Genomic DNA, 24,451 nt, shown 5'->3' on the forward strand with positions numbered 1-24,451 from the left:
TTTGGCATCCAGATTGTATCCAGATTGATTTTAGAAAGTCGGAGGTGGTTTGAAATGCAATTCCAATCGGATTTCTACAGATGCGTCTCGGTCTGGACGGTCTGGATGCTCAAATCTGTGTGTCTTTTGCAATGCGACACACAACGACAGTGTCAAATCCAGGGTGATGAAAAGTGAATCAGAGCGGCTGAGCAGAATCCATGTTGCTACCAGCAGAGCGGTATAGAGGACAACACAGAGAACAACAGTCCTGTTGGAATTTCTGCACTGTGAGGGCGAGATGATGGATCTCTATTTCTCATGCCCCTGTGTTGGAAAGCTACGTTGTTACCACAGCAACCCATGCAAATAGGTCGGTGATGTCTAGACACACAAATCTGATCTGATCACTTGCAAATAACAGTGCGGACAGTCTGTCATAAAGATCCAGTTTGAGAGACAAATCTGATTTGCCTGCAGTCTGAACAAAGCCTAACTCAATACTGCTTTCAAGCTATTTTGTACTTAAAGCTGCACTAGTCAATATTTTATATGAACAATAGATCAAATGACTGTGTAATGTGAAAGAGGCTACTTATGGTGATGTATCAACAGTGAATTACCTGCTGAATATACAGTTCCCTTCAGGTCTACAGAGAGTTTTAGCTCATTGTTGTGGTTTTACAGAAAACTTAACTGTTCGGTTACAGTTTCTGAAAAACAAAACTGTACCTTACCTGCGCAGTGGAGCATTTAGCAGCTAAAGAGCCAGATATTTTCCTCAGGAGCTGGTAGAGACCAAAATCAGGGCTGAAAGAGAGTGAATATAGGACTTACATTCACCAGGTGGACAGAAACACGACTCTAAATGAATGATAATGTTGCTCCATAACTGCTGGATGTGTAAAGAAGCAACTGTTTGCCAACATATAAACTTAAAAGGTGATGATGTGTCATGTTATGTTCAGAACTTTTTTCCGTTGCCCCCAAGTGACCAAAAAAAATTAGTTATTGCAGCTTTAAATATAAAATAATAAAGTAGTCTTAAATGCTCTAATCTACTATAAAAGTAAAGTTTTTATTAATAACACATATTATGTGAAGAAAAGTACCATGACATAAAAAATATCTTCTAATCACTGTTATAATTATCTTAATTAACTCAGCCTAATTAACTCATAAGTATAACTGGCTCTGTTTTATGTATCATGGTGACATTCAGCAGCTTCTTGGATTTTTGTGTTGAATTTATGAAGCCATGAAGGTAACGTTGTTTTCTCCTCTAGCACACAGACGGGAAGCCTGTGTGCTATACGGCTACGATTATATGAAGCGATTATAGTAAAAGAAAAAGTACAGACATTAGTATGTATATTAACTGTCTTTTTATTCCAAAAATCGTACAAGAAAACAAGGGAGTACATTTAATAAAGCCCTGGAGGATGGGAGTGGATGAACCTGGTTAAAGAGTAACCACCCGTATGGGACGCTCTAAGAAGTAAAGCAAACACACCTGCAAGAAGGCAGGGATCCGTTTCAATGGTCAACACTACATCTGGCATTCTTTTGGTCGGGGGATTTTGATGAGGTTATTGAACAAAAACTCAGAGCATGAATCTGAGAGCAGATGTTTCACAAGCGCACAGAAGCAGTCTGAGTGTGAGGAGAATGGCCGAAGCTGGAAGCAGGAAACTTGTGCAAACGACAGTATGAGTGTTTTTTATGTGAGGAAGTTTTTCCTTATCTGAATCGGGGGACTAGGGATTGAGGATTTTGTATTGCTGTACAGATTTTAAAGCCCCCTGAAGCAAATTTGTGATATTGAGCTATACAAATAAAATGTATTTGACTTGATTTGATCTACTGTAGCTTTAAATAATAATTTGCGTCTGATGTGGCTTTTCCACAGAAAGTTAAATTACCTCATAAGAAATTCTTAAAACGACATCTAATCCTTCTCTCTCATTGAAAAATCCAAAATCTATGAATATGCAAATATTTTTCATTTCAAAAGTTGAACTACGTCACTGAGCAGTCCACTCTCAGTGTACAGTATGTGCACTGGAGGCTTCAACTTTCCACATCACACTTGTTGTATACTGGGCCACAATCGGCTCCAAACTAGTTGTGATGTCACAAATCATGCTTGTAGGTCCACACTTCAAAATCAGATTTAAGGAGTGCACCGAAAAACTTCAGTCAGTCTTGTAGTGTCAAATACATCATTCTGCACAGTGAAGATCAAACATCCAAGTATACTAACAATGAGCAAAATGCATGTTTGAGTGCAGTAGGACTTTAACTAATGTATCCCAGAGCCTTTGCTGTCTTCTGTTCTGCTGTGTCACTCTGCCTCCTCCTCTGCTTTTCTTTGTTTTCTTTCCTTATTCTTCATCCTCTTGTCGTCTTTGTTTCTTCTCTTTGTCCTCTTAATCATCTTAAGTATTTCGTGTCAAAAGAGGGAGGTAAAAGAGGAATTAATTCCTATTTTACCTCCCTCTCATTTCCCTTTCCATCTACCCTTCTCCTCTTTGGCTCTTTCCTCTCCTCTCTCCTCCATCCCTTCTCCAACCCAGTTCTCCCCCTTTCGTTATCATAATTCATTCATCTCTCTCGTCTTCTACTCCCTCTTGCCCACCATCACTTTTCTTTCCTCTCCTCCCTTTACATTTTCAAGTTACTTAATGTTCTTCACCCTCTCACTCCTCTGACCTGCCCTGTTCTTAGTTTTGACCTTGGTATCTCCTCCTTTGTACGTTCTTGTTTTTTTCTCTGCTGTCACTCCTACCTCCTAATCCCTTCTTTTTCTAATCACCTACCTTCCCTCCCTCCCTCCTCCTCCTCCTCCTCCTCCTTCTTCTTCTCCATGGTGTATCAATGCTGCCCCCTGGTGTTTCTAAAGCTGTGTTGCAGGTAGTTGAGCAGCTTGCATGGTTGAACAGGGGAGGACCAGGAGCTGTGATAGATGACTGTGTGCTCTGTTTACCAACAGATCGATGAAAATCACATCCGGACAGGCAGCCTTTTCTACATCGGCACACACACTGACATGAAATCCCATAACAATCTGTTATATTGTCAAATGTTTCTGTTAGCATGAAGACTTGGCTGGCTTTGACCAAAGAAAGGAAAATCCACCGACCAGCACCTTTTAAATCTAACTAATGATCAGGTTCTCTCTCTCTCTCTCTCTCTTTCACGGTTTGGTGTTCTTAATTGTTGTTCGTTGTCATTGTAGGTAAAGAGTGTGTTCAACATGACGGCCAAGGAGGGCAGGAAGAGGTCCATCAGCTGCCTGGTTGCTGTGGGAAACGGCAACGGAGCCGCAGGTATGATTCCCTCTAAAAACTGAACATAGATCATTACTCTGGCAACAACTTTACTTTAAAGACCCCCTCCAGACATATTTTAAGACGTATAAAAACACTCTGCTCGGAATAATAATAAGTGTCTGATATGGTTTTTCCACTAAAAAAGTAGAATTGCTGCATTAAAATCCTTCTCATCCATTGAAAAATCTAGACTCTATGAATATGAAAATATTTTTAATTTCAAAAGTTTAACTGCTGGACACAAGATGTCTGCTACTTCATGGTGAAGTCCGTTCTCAGTGTTTGTGCACTGAAGGCTTCAAGTTTCCACATCACACTTGGGAAAGTTGCCTATTGGACCCTAGTTATGATGTCACAAATCATGCTCGAACACACACACACCCTAAACTCGGAGAAACTTTCCACTTTCATCAGATGAATGTGAAAACAGTGTTATGGTGTCAAACTCTGCACATGTGTCATCCTGCACAGTGAAAGACATCATAACATCATAGCAATAAGAAAAAAAAACATATTTTTGAGTGGAGGGGGACTTGAAAATAACACATAAAAAGAAATCTGCAGAAAAATATCATAAAGATTAATGGAAAGTTTATTTGCCCTGAAAAATATGTGATTATTTACAAATGAGGAATAATAACTACTCCTCCAACCAAAAATGATTTCGACAGTTTCAGAGTGTTTGTAAAAGTCGAAAAGTGTTTCCAAGTGAAAACTTAGAGAACTCTTCAGCCTCTGAAGATATGTGGAAGTGGAGAAACTGGTTTTGACAGTTCAAGCTCTTCTGAAGTGAACAGCAAAACAGAAAAAAAATGCTGAGGAAACTCTGTAACAGACGCTGATAGGGCTGCTTTATTTAAAATGTAAAATGTCATCACTCTACAGTATTAACGATGTTATGAGCTTCTTATCAAAACCCAAACTACTCATTTAACAATATTTGAAATATTACAATCTTGGAATGAATGGTGTTTAATTGGCGTCATCACTAAGAAATAATGCTATAAACTTTTCTTAAACTTTCTTTTCTCTGTCGCACTGAGCTCTCGGAGATGTTTGAAAACCAACTTCCCTCTCTCAACAGGTTTTGCGTTGGGTAAGGCAGCGGACAGACAAACAGCTCTGAGGAAGGTATGACAGTCTTCAATTTGAAACCATCATCGTTGTTCTGTTAAACCTTGTTATTATTCACAACTGTTTGTTTTTTTTAGTCCGTATTTAAGTTAATATTCACATTTTGTCATTTCTAAGCTTAGATTATGTAAGACTGAAGAGCTTGATTGTCTTCAATTTTATTGCTGTGAGGGTCTTAAAGCCTCAGGGTGGACACAGCGTTTAGAATTTGACAAAACGGTCTCAACTCAAGGTCCATTTACAAGCTGGTCCGGCTCTTTTGATCACATCACATGATCTTCATCAGCAGATGGAGTTTGCCCTGTTGTCATGGAAACGGCAGGCTTCAAAATTCCATTTTTTTTCTTTGCACTTTAAGGACTTTTCGTCCGTGTTGCCTTGAAAGTCCAAGTCTTGACCTTAGAAAAATCAGTTGACAAAAGTCTCACCTCAAGGTCCTTTTTAAGTAACTGTTGTGGAGATTTTAGACCAGTGGCTCCCTTTTTGGCCTGTGACCCCGTAAAATAAAGTCTAACTGGGAACCCTTGCCACATGTTGAGTTGTTGACAATCAGTTTTGAGTGAAAAAAGCATGTATATTGATGAATTTATTAAATTAAATCAGTGGAAATGTAGCTCACATTAGAGAGCTCCGCACATACTCATAGACCTGGAGTTATATAATGTGCACGCCAGTTAAATAGTAGTTACCTGGATATAATAGGCACCAGGAGTTTATTCACCCTTGTTTTTTCCCCTGGCCTGTTTTTGGGGCCGACCTTTGTTTGTTTGTGTTGACCACGCCCCCGGCCATTATCAGAGACCTGGCTTTTAATTGACCACTGGCTACTATTAGGGGAAATACGGTAATCGTTAGTTGCAGCTCTAGTCCAGACAGTTTCTGCCAAAACTCCCCAGCTGAAGTGCTTATTATAATAACAAATGTCAACTTTCAAACCACAAATGACTCTTTGTATGTGTGTTTCTGTCATGCAACTGTGATGTTCAGGCCAAGAACAGAGCCATCCACTACTTGTACTACATAGAAAGATACAACAACCACACCAGTAAGTCAACATGTTCCTCTTCCTCTTTTTGTTCTCTTCTTCATCACTTCCACTCCTTCTCCTCCTTCTATCTCTTCTTCTCCTGTCCTCCTATCATATCTCCTGCTCGTTAAAGGGATAGTTCGGATTTTTTGAAGTGGGGTTTTATGAGGTGGGTATCCATAGTCAGTGTATTACCTGCAGTAGATTCGGGTCAGCATGCTCCTAGTTTCCTTTGGCACTACATTTTCTCAACCGTAGAACTTCTGTATTCATGCACACTGTATTACGCCGCAGATCAGCTGTTTGGGTCAGAAAGTGCTGCTTTGGCCGACGGTAGTTAACTATCTCATACAACCCCACTTCAGAAAATCCAAACTGTCCCTTTAAAGTGCACCACTTGAACTTTCTCATTGTAAAACTCCATTTGGCTGCTGCTGCTGCTGCTGGAGCTGCTGCTGCTGCTGCTGGAGCTGCTGGAGAGCAAAGCCAGAAAGATTAATGTGTGTGTGTGAGTCATCAGCCTCCACTGCACCCACCGGAGGAGAAAGTTAGCTTCCTGTTTTGGCCAGAAACCAGAGGAGAGGTGTCTGTGAGTGTGTGTGTGTGTGTATGTGTGTGTGTGGTCCTGTTTTTCCACCCAGATTAAGCTCAAAATTTAATTAACTTATCTTTTGGCCAAAATAATCAAATTTACCCACATGCCAGCTCTCACTGCAACCCGTCTTGACTGTCATGTGATTGCTTACGTCTTCGGAGGTTTATCTCACTGTAATTGTAATTAAATAAAATGTTTGTACATCAGATCATTTTTGTTTCCTTTCTGCCTTCGTTGCTCCCTCAGTGGAGCCGTTCATACCATTACCAGCAGAGTTATAAGATTTTGAACCCCTCTGTTTGTTTGATACACATTCAGATATCCCCTAAAAGTCGACTCAGCTGAAATTCAGTGGACAGATCGCATTCAGGCCAGTAATCACTCAAGTTTTGGTGGCAGTCCAGATCTGGGATTTATTCCAGCAGATGATGAACAGTTTTTCGCTGTAATTGTTATGCTGCGTCCCCCAAGTTGGCCACCAGACATGTTTGATTAGTTTTGATGGAAAAACAAACCTGGTAAACAAACAGGAAACATTAGGGAGACAGCAGGTTTGTAAGTAAGATCTGGCAGATGTTTGAGCTCTGCTGACCTTGTTGTTTTGGTTTTGGCACCAGTATTCCCAGTCTCCTAGCACCAGGTTTACTGTGTGAATATTCATGTGGCTCATTGGTGTTCAGCTAAAATACAAACAAAGTCAAAGCACATTTGCATAAATCTGAATGTGGCTGCGTGTTTGGTTGTTTTTGTTTTGGGCGTTTCGTACTTTTCCAGTCTTTTGTAGGCAGAGCATCCTTCTGTCTTCAGGCCTTTTTCATCAAGAACAACCAAACTAACACTTTTTGGTGCGTTTGGTTGACGTGTAAGTCAAGAAAGAGTTTTAGTTCAGTGTTGGGAGTCAGAGCCTGAAAAAACAGCAAAAAATACTCACAAATACTGGAATATAAAAGAGTGCGTATCAAGGAGGCTTTTTCTTTTTTTGGATCTGCTCTGACTTTGTCGCTGTTTGGATCCGTGCGTCACAAATGAACCTGGACCTCCTGCAGCCACAGCAAATGTTCACTCCCCACTGCAGTGTGTGTGTGTGTGTGTATGTGAGAGAGACATTTAGTTTTGTATTTTAGATTTCTTCACCCAGCAGGATGCAAAACTAAATGTTAAGTTGGACCTAACTCTCTACCTCTTTTACTGTTTTTCTCCTCTCATCCATCCACTCTTTCCTCTCTATCGCTGCGGCATCCCATTATGAAATCTAATTTGTTAAGTGTGGATGTAGGAGCAGCAGCCATTGAGATGTTTTAAGAGTGAAGATAAGTAGGATTTAACCTGAAGCTATGGAGCTGTACAGTCCTTAACTCCCATTCAGGGACTGTGTGGCTGAATAACTAATCAGCCGCAGCTGCTGCAGTGAGCAGGAGACACCGGCATGTGGAGAAGGACATCTGGTGGGCAGGTAGAGAAACACAAAACCTCAGGGAGAACAGGAAGATGCAAAACAAAACAAATAATTCTGTCTTTATTATGGGTCAGTTTGGCTGGCTGTTATCTCCGTCTTCTCCTGATCTATATAGTATCCAGTGAGTAAAATTCTTTTGGTTTTGTTTTTTTTCTCACCGACAGTTTATCATGACATTGACTCCAAGTTCAAAAGATCAACTCTTCGCATGAAGAAACAAAACAAAGGTATGTCTGTATTCGTTCAGCAGCTTAGTGTGTACTCAACAGGGTTGGGCTGTATGACACTATACTGTATACTGTGGAATTACAGGAACTCAGGTAATGCTTTATGTCACAGGTCTCTAATAATGATAATAATAATAATAATAATAATAATAATAATAATAATAATAATAATAACAATTTCCAGGTATTTTACTGGAAAGAAGGATGTCATTTGGTATGAGTTATAGGCAAAACAGCAATGTTCTCGAAATAAAAGCTCCATTTAAAACCAAGTAAATATTCATTAATTATTTATTTAATATCAGAAACTTAATCCTTCATATATATTGAATTTCGCATTTACCTTTGTAGACAAATTTCACATTTTTGCACCCTAACACTGCTGTGTGCTGACTGAAATCCTCTCTGTTACACTAGCATTTAGAATAATTAATTAGAAGGGTAACACCGTCTCTATTTTCTCCATAATTAGTATCAAATTGCAATAGTATCAGTTTACTGCCACACAAGATATGTCAATATTGCAATATAAAATGACACATGATAGAAGACTTTATATCGTCCGTCCTCATGTTAATATCACTGTGCTCGATTCTCTGCAGGTTACGGTCTACGCTGCCACCGGGCCGTCATCACTCTGTGCAAGCTGATCGGTATACAGGACATGTACTGCAAAGTAGAAGGATCCGTCAATCTCCTCAACATCACCAGGGCTCTCTTCACTGGATTAGCCAATCAGGTGAGGTCACAACGACATGGCGGGTGTACAAAAAGGAATTAGTTTTAATAGCCGCAGGAATAGCAACACTCTTTCTTTTACTCTCGCGATGGAAAGTCAGAAACAGTAGAACAAAATCTTATCTCATGCAGTATAGGGAGGTTGAAAACATTTTGTTTAAGAACATTATAAAGCAAGTCTTTAAAGGTGAGTTGGATGTGATGTAAAATAGATAGATGTTACAAAGGTCTAAGATCCCAGATGACACTTAACCTGCCTCTTGTTTTAAAAATATCTTCTCATATTCTCAGAACTTGCTGTTTTCCTTTCAGTATATTTGTGAATCTGACAGTTTTTACTAGGATTTAAGTGATGTAAATACTATTTATGATTCCTTTGCTACAGTAGAAGAAGACGACAATTATTTCAGGGAAATAAACATGCCAAAATACTTGTTAAGCACAAAAATATGCCCCTGTGCACATAAAGCTTTATGGCACATCATTCCTTCACTGCAGACATTCATCTTCTGGAGCTATTAATGCAAACAAGCAGGGTAAAATTAATGTCTATAACCCCTTTTCCTCTTTTTTTGTTTCCTTTTCCATCATCAGGCTCATTAAATGGTGGAAGTTGTCCAGATGACTTCAGAGCCTCAGTCTCGCTATCCGTCTTATCGCTAACGTGCATCTCCTCTTCTGATTCTTTCATCCTGCAGGAAACCCATCAGACACTGGCAGACAAGAAGCAGCTCCATGTCGTTGAGTTCCAGTCAGAGTGCGGCCCGCTGCCCATAGTGGTGGGGAGTCCCAAAGACGGCGTGCGACCCAACCCAGAGCCCGAGGACGAGATCCCCAACACCCGGCTGAACTGGGACGACGTACGAGCCGCACAAGGAACCAAGCGCTCCATCTGGGCAGGTGTTAAACGTACCATCTGGTAGTGCCGGAATGGACAGATGACTGGGTCGGACCACAGAACAGATGTTTGGACTTTTAACTAAGAAAAGCTGAAAATGTGCATGGAACCAGATGCATATGTGAAGAGCTTGTTTTTGTGAAGCAGAATATCAGCTTTTGTTAATAATCTCTAAATCTTAAAGATCCAGTTTTTGAATGTGTGATTGTTTTGTCAACCAAGAGCTAAAGTTACATGTTTGTCAAACAGAAGATATCTCATTTGAACTGAAGATATCACCATTCTGCAGATACACCATTAACAACCTATGTTGACGCTCACACTTTAGATACCAATGTTTACCTTATATCTGTCAGAAAAAAATCTACTTCCTCTTCCATGTGGAATTGTCACACAATGTACACCATTGAAATAAAGTATAAAACTGTAAAAATCATTGTGATGTGATGTGAGTACCTTTCTGTCTCTGTAGCATTAAATTGTGAATGTTGCATGCATAAAATAATGAACTCCAACAGCAGGGAGGTCTTGTTCTTCCCCCATAACAGAAATGTTGCAGGTTTAATCGTCAAAATAATCCATTTCTATTCATCAAAAGTGATTTTCCCTGACCAGATGTCCTCAGACTACCTATTGTCTGGAGTGATAATGAATTGAATAACTAAATTGAATTTCATGTATAAAAACAAATCATCAAGGGGACTTGAGAGGTTAAGGAGAGGCTGATTTATTTAAGAATGTATTTTCTAACATGGTTTGCACCTTGTTTTATCTAATTGTATTGTTTTGGTCAGTCATAGTTGGAACCTTCGGAAGAGGATTAGGGCCACGTGAAAAATGTATTTCAGTTCTCAAATAAATTTTTCACATATCGTTCTAATCCTCTTCCATTGGAACCAGACTTTTACACCTGTAATCAATGAAAAAAACATGTTTTTTTCTTGTAGTTGAAGCACTAAAGTTGTGGAAATGTGCAGAAAAGCAGCTAAAGTTTAAAGTCTTCTTGAACTTGTCTACGTAAAGGAATAGTTAGACAATTTAGGAAATAATACTCATATTCACTTTCTTACCAAAAGTTCGATGAGAAGATCAATACTATGTCTTTGCACTAAATGTGGAGCAGGAGCCAGGAGTTTACAGCTTAACTAAACTAAGCAAAGCTATACTTAGCTTAGCATAAAGGCTGTCAGTGCGGGAAACGGCTAGCCTGGCTCACTCTGCTTCTCTACAGATGAAACAAACAAGATACAACATGTTAATTAGTAAAAAGTAAAGCATGTATCAATGTTCTTATCTAAGTCTTTGCAAAAGATTTCAAACTATCCCATATCATTCCCTGTTTCTGTTTTCTGTTTATCTCTAAACAACATGGCTAAACTACTGTGAGATGCAGTTGAAACATTAGTGAAATGCTTAGCTTTAAACCTGTTGATCTTCATTGCAGTGCGCTGCATTCTTTCTACCATCCAGACATGGGTCCACTTTGACGAACACCAAAGCATCAGGAAAGGTCAGTTCAGGAAAATAAATGTTTACAAAGTGGAACTTCGTTCTGACGAGCCACAATGCAAGGGATAGATTCGTGAAGTGGTTTTCAAAAGTTTCCAAAACCAGGGTCCAGATGGTTCACTGTGAATTATTCATTCCGTGAGCATGTGTGTGACTGCAGTCCTGACTGAATCTGCTGTATCAGGGTATTTTTAATGGACGGCACCTCTGAACAGTAGAAATTCTGTCCTCCTTTACATCCAGTACTGTAGAAGAAACCCCTGAGGTGTTCACAACAAAACAACTGAGGCAAAAAAAAAGGTTTTCCAGCTGCTGTTGCGACCATATTTTTATTGGCTAAGAAGTAAATTCTCTGATGTAAAGTTCACCTGCAGAAGACATTAAAAAAAAAAAAAAAAACAAAGTACTGGGACTGCAGGGCACTGTTGCCTGAACGTTACTCATATTTTGTGATGTGTTCTGTAAATCTGCACAGGGTGATGTGATGGATGCTTTCCATTAATTGATTTAATCCCAGTGCACACTTCAGCATTTTCCATACCTGCTTCCAACAGATATTAACACCATATTGTCCCATAAAGTACAGAATTGCTCCAGGTGAGGCTTGAACTCACAACCTCGGCATTGCTCTACAGTGTACTGTCTTATAAGTACCGCGCACTGACCGATTGCGCCACTGGAGCTTATTTGCTTTTCTTCAGCTAAACTTGTGAGCCTCCTTTGTGTGTGTTTATTGATTCTTCTTCTTTATCACCTCAATGCGATGGGTGCATAATTTATGCAGCAGTCACAATCTGAAGCTACTCATAGCTATTATATGTAGGGAAAATAATCAAAAAACTCCAGTGGTACAATCAGCTAGCATGTGGTTCTTATAAAACAGTACTCTGTGCAGCAATGCAGAGGTTGTGTGTTCAAGCCTCTCTTGGTGCTTTGCTGTACAGCTTGTTTTGCTGGATCAATGAGTGACACAAAAATGTGTTGTAACCAAAAACTCTACAACGGCTAACATCACAGTGAAAGACCACACACATCTGTTTATGCCCATGATGGATGAGCAATCCAGCCGAACCAATTACAAAAACAAAAAAATTTACAGCCACACCAACGTTATCACTGGTGCTTTACTCAAGACCACTTCAACAATACTCCCCAACCATCAGCACCATGCTCTACCTGTTGATCATCACAGGTAACATTGGCGGATTAAATGCTCCAGGTGAGGCTTGAACTCACAACCTCGGCATTGCTTTGCAGTGAACTGTCTTATAAGTACCGCGCGCTAACCGATTGCGCCACTGGAGCTCTTTTACTTTAGTCATTAAATAGGATAAAATAAACACACAAACACACCCAGTCACACAGAAAGTGAAAAAGCAATTCTGTACTTTATGGGACAGAAATCAACTGAGTTTGAAAAGTTAATGTATCCATAAAAACAAAATGGAAACAGACTTGGCGAATGAGCCATTGGAGCTCTTTTTGTTGCTGCACTACTTATAATGTAGTAGCTAAACTTGTGAACACTTTGTGTGCATGTGTGTTGAGGATGTTGCTTCTGGTGTGATAATATATATGAGAAAACAAATATGTATTTGATTCCAATCAGAAATTTGAAAACTCCCAACATGTTTAAATTTATCTCATTAAGCTCACTCTTATTTGGAAAGACAGGAAGACAGGGAGTGTAAAAACAGATCATATAAAGTAAGGAGGTCAAAGGTCAAACCACAGTGTCCTGTGGCTCTGAGCATACTTGTTATGATAACCAAATTAAAATAATGGACAATACAAACTTAACTTTATTTTTTACAAAATGGTCCTCATTGTAATTAATGGGCTAAAATATGAAAAAATGTCTCGTGTAGTCCTCACAAGTGTGGCTACTTTATCATATGTAATCACTGAAGTAAAAGAGCTCCAGTAGCGCAATCGGTCAGCGCGCGGTACTTATAAGACAGTACATTGTAGAGCAATGCCGAGGTTGTGAGTTCGAGCCTCACCTGGAGCATTTCTGTGCTTTGATGTACAGAACGTAGTTAATATTACCTGTTCTTGTTGAGAGATGCTCACCAGTTGCGGGGTTTTGTTCGTGTGCCCTCATCACCTGGTGGAAAAGTGTCAGATGAGTTGGGCCATCATGTGATTTGCAGGTATCTGCTCATGTATGTTTCATAGAGAATCACCTGGTGGAAAAGTGTCAGATGTGTCTGCTTGTGTATGTTTTATAAAGAATCACCAGGGTGAATCTTTGCTCCATCTCCTCATTATAAGTTGAGTTGTAGCCGAGTGATACCCCTGATTGATCACTTGGATGTGTGTTTATGTGTGTGCATCCAGTCTACTGTTGAGTCAGTTCACACTTTCAACAATTAATAGAAAATAATCCAATGAAGCTAAACTAATCCAAAAAAGTAAGAAAGCATTGAAAACGTGGAAAAAACATCAGATATCAGAAAACAAATGTATATCAGCAATTGTCAACTTTCCATCCAAATGTAGCACAAATTTTAACCAAATTTCCAGAAAAATCAACAAAAGAAAATGCACATTAATGAGCGTTTCCATCCACTATGTACAAATATTAACAGTTGTGTGCATCGATATAGACATTTGGTTCTAATTCTCCAGTCGAGTGCCATTAAACCATTGCAAGATTACATGATTAAGAGAAAGCCAAGTGAAACCACAAACAGTGGAAATATTATGTTTTTCTCTTCAATGGAAGTTCCAGTGATTTTTAAGTTATATGCTTCAAGTGTGTCATGACTTATTCGCCAAGTCTGTTTCCATTTCACTTTGTCACATTTCATTTTTATTGCTACATTAACTTTTCCAACTCAACTGATTTCTGTCCCATAAAGTACATAAATGCTCCAGCTGAAACTTTAACTCACAACCCCGGCATTGCTCTACAACATACTGTTTTATAAGTACCACGCACTGACTGATATTGCACTGGAGCTTATTTACTTGATAGCTACATTTCAGCTAAACTTGTGAGCCTCCTTTGTGTGTGTTTGCTGATTCTTCTGCTTCTTTATCACCTCAATGCCATGGGTGCATGATTTATACCACAGTCACAATCTGGAGCTACTCATAGCTGTTGTATGTAGGGAAAATAATCAAAAAACTCCAGGGGTACAATCAGTTAGCGTGTAGTACTTGTAAAACAGTACTCTATAGAACAATGCAGAAGTTGTGTGTTTTGCAAAAAGGATCCTTTGGTCCTTTGCTGTACAGCTGGTTTTGCTGGCTCAATCAGTGACACAAAAACATGTAACCAAAAAGTCTACAACAACTAACTTCACAGTGAAAGACCACACACATCTGTTTATGGCCATCTATTCATCTTACACTCAAGGACTTTTGGTTTGCCATTTTATTTGGTTTTTTTTTAATTGTCCTAATCAATATTGTTGCATGCACTTTGCATCTGCAAATAGTGACATAAAAGACCAGACTTGGATGTAGTGTTGGATGTGTTTCAATTGTTGATTTCACCCAAATGAAAACTGGAGTTTTTTTCACATTAAAACAGCCAAACCAGCACATAAAACATAATCAGTGGTGCTTTACTCAAGACTACTTTAACAATACTCCACAACCATTAGTACCACACTTTACCTGTTGATCATCACAGGAAATATTGTCCAATGAAATGCTCCAGGTGAGGCTTGAACTCACAACCTCGGCATTGCTTTGCAGTGAACTGTCTTATAAGTACCGCGCTCTAACCGATTGCGCCACTGGAGCTCTTTTGGTTGCTGCACTACTTATAATGTAGTAGCTATCTGAGCTATATGATAAGGATCAATAAGGTCTCTGCCATCAGTATCCATTTCTCTGAGCCTGACCAACTCAGTCTGCAGCTGCCAGCCAACAGGGCCGCACTCTCCTCATTCTCCCCTCTGACAGAGGAGGAAGTCCCCAAACTTCTGCTGGACTCCCGTCCCACTAACTGTCCACTGGACCCAGTACCATCCAATCCTCAACAGACCATTTCCACCGCACTTAACCAGTAGTCACACACATCAACAACTCCTCGCTTACAACAGATATGTTCCCCACCGCATTTAAGCCAGCTCGGGTCACCCGGCTGCTCAAAAAATCTACACTCAACCCAGCCCAGGTTGAAAACTAAAGACCAGTTTCACTCTTGCTCTTCTTATCAAAAATACTTGAGCGCACAGTCTTTAATCAAATCTCTGAATTCCTTTCTGAGAACAACCTGTACAATCCGAATCAGTCTGGCTTTAAGTGGGGTCAATCTACCGAGACTGCACTCCTGTCGGTCATAGAGTCACTGCATTTAGCTAGAGCTGCTGGTCAGTTGTCAGCTCTATTACTGATAGATTTGTCAGTTGCCTTTGACACGGTTAACTACCAAATCCTCCTCTCCATACTCACTGAGCTTGTTATGTCAGGATCTGCTCTCCGCTGGCTCATGTCCTACCTCTCAGGGAGATCTTTTGAAGTATCTTGTGGGGGGGTTAAACCTCACAGCCAATCCACAGGGGTTCCTCAAGAGTCAGCACTCTGTTCCCTTCTCTTCTCAATATAGACCACTTCACTTGGTGCAATCATTTACTCCCATGGTTTCTCATACCATTGCTATGCTGATGATACTCAGCTCTTCCTATCATTCCTGCAGGAAGACTGCACAGTCTCAGCTCAGTTCTTATCATGCCTCGCCAATATCTCGGCATGGATGAAGGAACGCCACCTTCAACTTAACCTCTTTAAGACTTAGCTCCTTGTCATCCCAGCCAGTCCCTCCATACTACAACAGATCAGTATCCAACTTGAATCAACCCAACTCATCTGCTAAATGAAATTGTGAGACTGTAAACTGTTAATTGGAAACTAGACTTGTGAACATTTTGTGTGTGTGTGTTGAAAATGTTAAGGATAAGGATAATACAAACCTTACTTTATTTTTTACAAATTGGTCCTGCTGGTAATTAATGGGCTAAAATATGAAAAAGTGTCTGGTGTAGTCCTCACAAGTGTGGCTACTTTATCATATGTAATCACTGAAGTAAAAGGGCTCCAGTGGCGCAATCGGTCAGCGCGCGGTACTTATAAGACAGTACATTGTAGAGCAATGCCGAGGTTGTGAGTTCAAGCCTCACCTGGAGCATTTCTGTGTTTTGATGTACAGAACATAGTTAATATTACCTGTGCTTGTTGAGAGTTGCTCACTAGTTGCAGGGTTTTGTTCTTGTGCCCTCATCACCTGGTGGAAAAGTGTCAGATGAGTTGGACCATCGTGTGATTTGCAGGTATTTGCTCATGTATGTTTCATAGAGAATCATCAGGGTGAAACTTTGCTCCATCTCCTCAATTTAAGTTGACTTGTAGCCAAGTGATGTTCTTGATTGACAGGCCACTTTGGATGTGTGTTTATGTGTGTGCATCCAGTCTACTGTTGAATAGATAACAAGCCAATGAAACTAAACAAATCAAAAAAAAGTAAGAAAGCATGAAAACGTGGAAAAATGTCAGAGATCAGAAAACAAATGTACATCAACAATTGTCAACTTTCCTTTCCTTTCCTTTTTATTGGTACACTAACTTTTCAAACTCAGTTGATTTCTGCCCCATAAAGTACAGAATTGCTCCAGGTGAGGCATTGCTCTACAGTGCACTGTCTTATAAGTACCACGCGCTGACCGATTGCGCCACTGGAACCTGTTTGGTTTCTGCACTGTTTATAATATCGTAGCTAAACTTGTGAGCACCTTCTGGGTGTATGTGCGTGTGTTTGTTTGTTTATTTTATCATATGTAATGGCTAACGTAAAAGAGCTCCAGTGGCGCAATGTTGTTGCTGTTGTTCTGCTTCTCTGACCCACTGTGTACAGTATTGTAAATAACTTTGTAAATATATTTAACAGCCCAGTTTCTGTAGGGGTGGATGGCATTTTTTTAAATATCTTTCCTCCTGTTTCTGTTAAGTTAGGACTATGTCAGTGATTTGTATTTTTGTTTCTTTATGTTTAAAGAGGTAATTTTAGGTTGATTAGCTTTAGTTCCCTTTTGTTTGTTGTTTTGCTGTTAACTCACCCTGAAACCACAACTATGAAATAAGCATTTAAAGGCTGCAAAATCCCTTGTTGCTGCTTTTTTTTTTGGCAGCTGTGGAGAGGGAGTATCATTTTCATATTGCACCAGGGTTTCTCTTAGGCCGGGTCATAACAATAATTTTTTAATTCTTCTGCTTCTCCCAGTTTAAAGGCCCCTCGAGGCCCCTCTACTTAGCAGTGTGTGGGCCTGTATAGACTGTCTTTGATTGACATCTCCCCTAAAATAGTAAAACACATTTCCAATCCACTGGAGATAGAAATATGAACGTATATTCAGACTATACAATATATATCTAAAAAACACAGCAGTAGAGTGGACAAAAGAGTCATTAAGTTTCATTCAGCGTATTCTGCTCATTCATCATTCGCCACAGTTGGATCACTCATTCAGTATACAGCAGGTTTAAATGTTTAGTGTGTTGATAATGGAAAAGTGACAAAATTGACTTTTGATTTATTTTTGTATGTGCTATTAATGGATAATATTCTCCCACAATGCAATGCACAAAACAAATTGAGGGAGCTACAAAAAATATCCCTCTGGAGAAGAGTGTCAGATGGATATATTGGATAGTTGCTTGTAATTACTGTCAAATACTATTTATATACAGTAAATCCCATACATTAATTGGAAAAGTCTGTAGATTTATTGGATAGTTGCTTGTAATTACTTTCAGATAATGTTTATATAAGGTAATGATTATTAAAATTATGTTTTTGTAAGCCGTTTTCGCATGGTCCTATTTTTTTGCACAGTATCAAACCAATATTTTTTACCAGGAATTTACGGTAAATAGATGAGATAATCACATACAATTAAAGCCTAAAGCTCTCAAGATACCATTAATGGGTGTTAAAGGAGGATAATTTGAATATAACTTTACATAAAACAGAAATTTGTGCTTTGATGGGGCAGTCTTAAGGATAAATTGGATAATTCTATGAATTTACAAAAGAATACTGTACAAAACAAGCCGTTATTTAAATTAGGTAATTTTAAGGTATTTCTGCAATGTTTTTCATTTTTTTATGCACATTTATACATTTATTTAGTATTCTAGCCATATTTTATATATTTTTTTGTTTTTATTTTACAACAGTTGGACTGTAAAAATGCATATAATGTCTACAGTAAATATCTGTATTTTAAGAAAAATTCTTTGTAGAATAACATAAGTGTTTTTTTACTTTTTAAACTTTTTTTTTTTAGCTTTTTTTAAATTTAAAGTAAAAAAGCAGAAAGTTGTCTTAATTTTACATTCAGTAATAGGATGTGTATTATTTGTATTTTTACATAGAATTCAATGTAATGTAACATTCAAGACCATTAAGTAATTGAAAAATCCTTAACATTCTATTATATTAATTTACAGATTACAGCCTTTATTTTATGGTGAATATTTTTAATAAAAATAATTTACTGTGTTTTTTATGGCATTTACACTTAATGTAGAAAAAACAAAAAAACTGTAGTTTTACAGTAAATACTGTAAAACTGTAAAAATTTACTGTATTACTGTAGTAATACAGTAAATTTCTGTTAAATAACTTTTTTTTTTACAGTGTACATTTATAGATTTATCCACTAATGATGAAGTTTCTTCTATTGCCCAGGTATTGAAGCCCTGTTTGGATGATTTTTGCACATTGTCTTCATCATCCCTATGTTTATGTATTTCAATTGTGAGATTCAATGTTTTCTTCTATATTCATATTTTTCCTATTTCTACTATTATATGATTGATTGTGGCCGTTTAAATGTTGTATTATGGTAACCTACTACCTATTTAAAGGTATATTTATGGGTAAGTCTAAACAGTGAAATTATGACAGTGCTACCCTGAGATCTACCATTAGCCTAATATTATTATTGTCATTATGGAAAAGATGATTTTGGATAGATTGATTTTAACTTGAATTATATTATTCAGTGTTTGTATATAAATGGATGTAGTTGCTGTCCATTATAGATTGTGGAGCTGCCTTCTAATAGGCTAAATGCATACAGACTGTGGGACTGATTGGCTGGCAGCTCCTGGTCCCTGATTGGCCTTGGCTGAGGAGTCGTTGGCTTTGTCTGTCTGGAATGTTCTTTGTTCCTCAGCTTTACCTGACGAAGGTCTAAGGACCCAAACGTTGTATCTCTAATAAAGTTTATTGCAGTAAAAGGACAGTGTGCGGGGAGTTCTCTCTTCTCTTGCCTATTGGACATTTCCTCTTACGCATCTGTCTACAAGAAACTGAAAGTGTGCATGAGCCTTTACAGTCAAGTTTATGCTTCTTTGTAATTATTTATGCTATTTTAACATGCTTGGGTTATTTAACTTCTGCATTACAAACCTCTCACTTTAAAGTTGATAGTTTTTAGCTTATTGCTTTTATATCTATGATACTTTGTGTATTTCCAAATTTCCATACATACATACATACATTTATATGTTTTATTATTAGTATGTTGTGTTGAATGTTGTCCTGTCTGTCCTGTCACACTGTGAGCTCACTGAGGCAAATAAGGCAATAAAGTTAACTCAACACATTAGAGCTGCAACAATTAGTCAATTAATCGAGTCAATCAACAGATTGATCTTTGATTAATTGTTTTGAGTCATTTCATAAGAAATAATACTAAAATTCTCTGGTACCAGCTTCTTCTTAGTAAACTGAATATCTTTGTGTTGTGGACAAAACAAGACATTTGAGGATGTCATCTTGGACTTTGGGAAAGACTGATCCACATTTTTCACCATTTTCTGACATTTTACAGAAAGGAAAATAATCAACAGATTCGTCTATAATAAAAATAATGGTTACTTGCAGCTCTAATATACACATATACTGTATATATATGGCCTAAAAACAGGATGCAAGGACACTGTGGTCTCAGTGAGGACTGGCAGGTCTTGTTTTAGTTTTTCAGGTTCAGTGTAAGGTAAGGTCAGAGTAAAGAGAACTGTGGTCTAATGTTAGTATATGTATATTTGGATCCTCTGAGCTGTGATAAATATAATAGCGTGAATATTTGAGCTCAGTGTTGAAGGAAGTTCAGATCAGCGTCAGACTTCCTGAAAAAAAGGGTTAGCAGCACTGATATGAAGGCTGAATCCTAATGTCCACCCTCCAGACAGCAGTACAAGGAGGGCAGGTGTGCATGTGTTGCACATAAAAACTCCTAGTACTCACAGCAGTACTGTAGTCAGTGCTGCACAGTGGAAAGTATAGTATTGTGTGTATTTCTGGGCTGCATCGTCTTCTCTCACATTGAATCTTTATACTCCAGGAGCACTGCTGGACGCTGCTGTGTAGTAGTTTTGTGTATTTTATGAAGGATGTGTGCCATGTGTGGACTGTCTCTGATTGCTTTTTTCTTCTTAGTGTGTGTGTTTCTTTTATTGTGTGTTAAGTTTTGGACACACTGCAAAGGAATTTCCCTCTTAATCTTAATTTTTCTCTATTTTTTTACATTTCATACACAAAATGATTAATAGAGACATCTCTAACTAGATTTACTCTCCTCTCCTCACATGTTTTAAAATGTCTTTTTTATGTATTTATTTCTCCTTGTGTGTGTTAAGTCTGTATGGATTGCTGTTTTCTTGTATTGTCACTTGGTGGCACAGTTTCCTTGTTTGTATATTGCACCTGATTTCAGCAATAGAGTGAAGGAATAAAGAAAACACAGACAATTTAAAGTTAACAACTTTCCTGGGAAGAAACAAGTACTTTAGCACTACTTTGTAGGTCAAATAAAGACAGTGTTCAATTTGTGCACTTCAAATTAATGAATTCCAGTTGCTAAACTAGCATAAGCTAAAGTCTTTTAGTCAGTTCACAGCAGGTCAGACAAACATGCAAACATTTTTCATCTACAGAAAAACATACAATTCAACATATATGAGAATAAAGTTTCCAATAATAAATGACTGATGAATAAATATTAACTCAGGTGGAAATGGAAATCTATAAATAGACCAAATTACACAGACAATGCCTTCTTGGAAACTTTGAAGAAATTAATAAGAAATTATAAGAGTAATGGACCTTAAAATAAAGCGTGACCAAAAACTCAGATGGCATGTCCTGGTGGTCCAGTGGTTAGGCAAAAAAATCTAACAGATCCACAGATATCCAAAACAAAGAACACAGATTCATTCAATTATGGCTCATTTATACACAAAGACAGAAAAAATAACTACAATAAAAATAGATGTTATACATGAAGCTGAAGCTTGACACAGGATAAAAATGCTGCAAATTCATTTATTTCCACAGTTGTTTCTGCAGTTAGAATTTGGTCTTTGTTTACCAGAATGCTTTACATAAAACTAAGACACACATACAGGAAGAAAATAAACCAATAAAACACACATAAGATTCAAATTTAAGATGTACAGCATATAAAACAAAAACCATTGGTAGATCAGTGGATAAAAATGAGTTTGAAGAAGTGATTCAAAGGAAGATGTTGACTTATAAGACTGAGCTCCTCAAACAGGTTGATTCAGAGCCCTGACAGCAAAGACCAGGACCCATATTTATCTGTGCTGATAATCAGCACTAATTCATTTCCCACCATTCAATGTGAAGTTATAAAAAAAAAACAGGCTGCATTCATGCAAATGGCGGCTTTATTTATTTAATGATTCATTAGTTTTAAACTACTGATGGCAGAGATATATTTAAAAGAGCAGTAAGGACACATAAGTCAACAGGAGGTTTAGCTGGAGATGAGTGGGGCAGTGGAGAAGATAAATTTCATGTTTTTAATCAAGTTGTGCCCACAGTCCATTTGCATTATTATCGCTGTGTGCAGTGTTGTACAATACATGCAAGATGCTGCACATGCAGAAAAAAAGATGTAAGGGATGAGATTGGATAGGGCTGGATCACACAGCTGGATCACATGATCTCACCTACAAGTTTAAATTATATAGTTATTGTTAAAGCCACCTGATTGGTTGACCAGTGTTTACTTACAGCCTATTGCAAATGACTTGTTAAATGTCATTATGAGATATAAACTATTCATTTTGACATCATAATTTTGCATATAAAGCTAGATACCTATAGCTTTAATATTTGCACACAGAGCAACTCTGAAATGTAATCTGGAGCCATGAAGAGCCTTTAAAAGTAATCAATTAAATCTTTACAATCAATCCTAAAACAAATAGGTAACCAGTGAAGTGATGACAGAAATGGAGTAATATGATCTCTTTTCCTGGTTTTAGTTCAAAGTCTGACAGCAGCAGTGTTCTGTGCTAGTTTTATATATATTATTTTAATGTTTTAATGGTGAAAACAGGACTGGACGAGCTGCTGATATAATCATCAAAACTAAGACTGGAATCAAAACATACAAAGTTTTTCACCACAGGCTTGATGAACCAAGATATGATTTGACCTGCATGCAGGTTTTCTGGACCAATGATAAATTCTTTTAGAATTTAACTGAATGAAATTTGTGGACATCAAATCCAATCACATCTGGGCCCGTATTTATCAAGCGTCTCAGAGCAGGAAATCACTCCTAACTGGCCAGAAATGATCAGAGTGATGCATCTCTGGTCCTACTTTTAGGAGAAAAAGTGTTTTTTTCAACTTTCCAAACTTGGTAAATGATTCCTATCTCTGCCAACATTTAGGAGCTGCAGGAGATGGAGTTCAGGCAGATCTTCAAAATGTTACACTTTTTTGAAATGGGGAAAATGCAGCTGTGCAACAGTGACGATTCTGTCAGAAGTGACAATGATGGAAGTCATGAATCAAACTTTGATCTGGTGTAATGCACGTCGTGAAGATAATGAGCATGACGAGGGTCCTCAGTTACAGCCCACTAAAACTTTTCTTTCAACACAATCATGTCAGCTGCATAATGAAGGATATCTCAACTTAATTATAATAGGTCAAATATTTTATATGGTTATTTTTTATTAAGACTACTTCAAATAACAGCAGAGCTACAGCCTGATATTTGAGAGAGGATGATGCACCTTAACAATATATGTTTCTATTGTTACGGTGTATTTACCTTCATGTAGAGAATGGAAGTTAACTTGGGCTGCAGTTGTAAGAGGAATTGGACAGTGGAAGAGAAGATGTTCTTCACGAGGAGGGTTTGCAACATGTGTCTGTGCAATATGTGCAAGATGCAGCACTATTACAGGCTGTGAAACCATGTGGCTGAACCAAGATCATTTCACACAGCTGAGTCAAATTATCTGTTATCTTAATTAACATATAGGCCACATTTATTTCTCAGGCTTTCTTTACATTTTGTAAATATCATCTTATAATGAATTTTGGCATCATAGTTTTGTTACATAACCTTGGTTGCCTATACACATAATATACCAAATTACCACTGTTAAATATTTCCAGCCGAGACTGTGAGAAAACTACAACACATCATCATTATTTCTACATTGCCGCTCTGAGTGGGATAAAACAGAAACGTCTCACTCGCTCCCAAGAGTAATCCGTCTCCTGCTGACAGAGTAAATTCTCTTCTGCGTCATAAATTGGTTTTAGTCCTCGGTTAACTCTCAGTGTGATTCTGAGACGCTTGATAAATATGGGCCCAGGATCAAAGTCTGACTTATAACACCTGTTTTTTCTTTAAAATCTTTTCTGCATCACACAGGTCATGTATAACACATTTGTAAAATTCTGACTTCAACAAAATCCAGAGAAAACTGTTCAGTTTGTAGTCAGTTAAGAAATGACAAAATCCAGATCCAGACTCCGGTCCAGATGGATCATCAGGATACAGCTGATCCTCTCTCAACACACACTCCTGGATGTTCACTCACACTTTTACAGAGATCAATACCTCCAGCTGATAAGAGAAGAAACAACAGAGGTCATAAATCAGTGTTTAATGAGACTCACTTTATCAGCTGTCAGTCAGTGATGCAGCACATCCACTATATAGAGCAGCAGGGACTTCAGTCCTGTTCAGACCAGAAGTGGAACAGCTGTGCAGCGTAGCCAGCTTCCTTTCAGCTCTCATGTTAACATGTTGGAGTGAACACACTGAGCTCCAAGCTCACACACTTGCACAGACTTTTGGTATCAAGTCCGTTTACTCTGCAGATTCCACTGCAGTACACAGAGGAAATAAACTGCTGAGAATCATGAACACATCATTACTGCAGAAACAGTGACATTCACTCATCAGTTTACTGATGAACTTACTGTTGATACATGTGAACTGTTAGAAAAGTTTAAAAGCTAGACTCTCTGTGGGATTTGAAGATCTTTCCTGCTGGTAAATCATCACATGACAATCAGTCAGAGCTCTCAGCTAAACACCTGCTGTGATTCCTGGACTTCAGCAGAGGTTCTGGTCTGTATAAAGACCACATGGTTACTAAACGTAATGATGGTTCTGTGAAATCAGGGCCAGTGATTTGCAGGCGGCAGTCAGACTGATCTTAGAGCTCTGACAAAGATGAACTGATCAATTCTT

At 38.2% G+C, this 24,451-nt stretch overlaps 2 protein-coding genes and 5 non-coding genes across 9 annotated transcripts in view; 3 read left to right on the forward strand and 4 right to left on the reverse strand.

The window, feature by feature from the left end:
* mrps5 (mitochondrial ribosomal protein S5) overlaps window positions 1-9,822 on the forward strand; it is a 32,094-nt gene extending 22,272 nt beyond the window's left edge. Inside the window, exons 7-12 of the mRNA XM_067610797.1 lie at window positions 3,218-3,308; window positions 4,396-4,442; window positions 5,433-5,490; window positions 7,688-7,750; window positions 8,353-8,489; window positions 9,187-9,822. Coding sequence (XP_067466898.1) covers window positions 3,218-3,308; window positions 4,396-4,442; window positions 5,433-5,490; window positions 7,688-7,750; window positions 8,353-8,489; window positions 9,187-9,411 — 621 coding nt within the window. The 3' untranslated portion in view covers window positions 9,412-9,822. The remainder of the gene's footprint in view (window positions 1-3,217; window positions 3,309-4,395; window positions 4,443-5,432; window positions 5,491-7,687; window positions 7,751-8,352; window positions 8,490-9,186) is intronic.
* Window positions 9,823-11,484: 1,662 nt separating this feature from the next.
* Window positions 11,485-11,578, reverse strand: trnai-uau (transfer RNA isoleucine (anticodon UAU)). The gene is made up of 2 exons: window positions 11,541-11,578; window positions 11,485-11,520 (listed from the first exon to the last, which is right to left on the reverse strand). It is a non-coding gene; the product is annotated as a tRNA-Ile (tRNA).
* Window positions 11,579-12,106: 528 nt separating this feature from the next.
* trnai-uau (transfer RNA isoleucine (anticodon UAU)) lies at window positions 12,107-12,200 on the reverse strand. The gene is made up of 2 exons: window positions 12,163-12,200; window positions 12,107-12,142 (listed from the first exon to the last, which is right to left on the reverse strand). It is a non-coding gene; the product is annotated as a tRNA-Ile (tRNA).
* A 612-nt stretch (window positions 12,201-12,812) lies between these two features.
* Window positions 12,813-12,906, forward strand: trnai-uau (transfer RNA isoleucine (anticodon UAU)). Its single transcript has 2 exons — window positions 12,813-12,850; window positions 12,871-12,906. It is a non-coding gene; the product is annotated as a tRNA-Ile (tRNA).
* Window positions 12,907-14,557: 1,651 nt separating this feature from the next.
* Window positions 14,558-14,651, reverse strand: trnai-uau (transfer RNA isoleucine (anticodon UAU)). Its single transcript has 2 exons — window positions 14,614-14,651; window positions 14,558-14,593 (listed from the first exon to the last, which is right to left on the reverse strand). It is a non-coding gene; the product is annotated as a tRNA-Ile (tRNA).
* Window positions 14,652-15,944: 1,293 nt separating this feature from the next.
* Window positions 15,945-16,038, forward strand: trnai-uau (transfer RNA isoleucine (anticodon UAU)). Its single transcript has 2 exons — window positions 15,945-15,982; window positions 16,003-16,038. It is a non-coding gene; the product is annotated as a tRNA-Ile (tRNA).
* Window positions 16,039-20,700: 4,662 nt separating this feature from the next.
* Window positions 20,701-24,451, reverse strand: part of LOC137197403 (protein NLRC3-like) — a 51,752-nt gene continuing 48,001 nt past the window's right edge. For all 3 annotated transcript variants that reach the window (XM_067610801.1, XM_067610799.1, XM_067610798.1), the window contains one exon: window positions 20,701-23,818. In XM_067610801.1, the coding sequence (XP_067466902.1) occupies window positions 23,806-23,818 (13 nt within the window). In that variant the 3' untranslated portion in view covers window positions 20,701-23,805. The remainder of the gene's footprint in view (window positions 23,819-24,451) is intronic.

The sequence above is a fragment of the Thunnus thynnus genome, chromosome 14, assembly GCF_963924715.1.
Source record: "Thunnus thynnus chromosome 14, fThuThy2.1, whole genome shotgun sequence".
Lineage (NCBI taxonomy): Eukaryota > Metazoa > Chordata > Actinopteri > Scombriformes > Scombridae > Thunnus > Thunnus thynnus.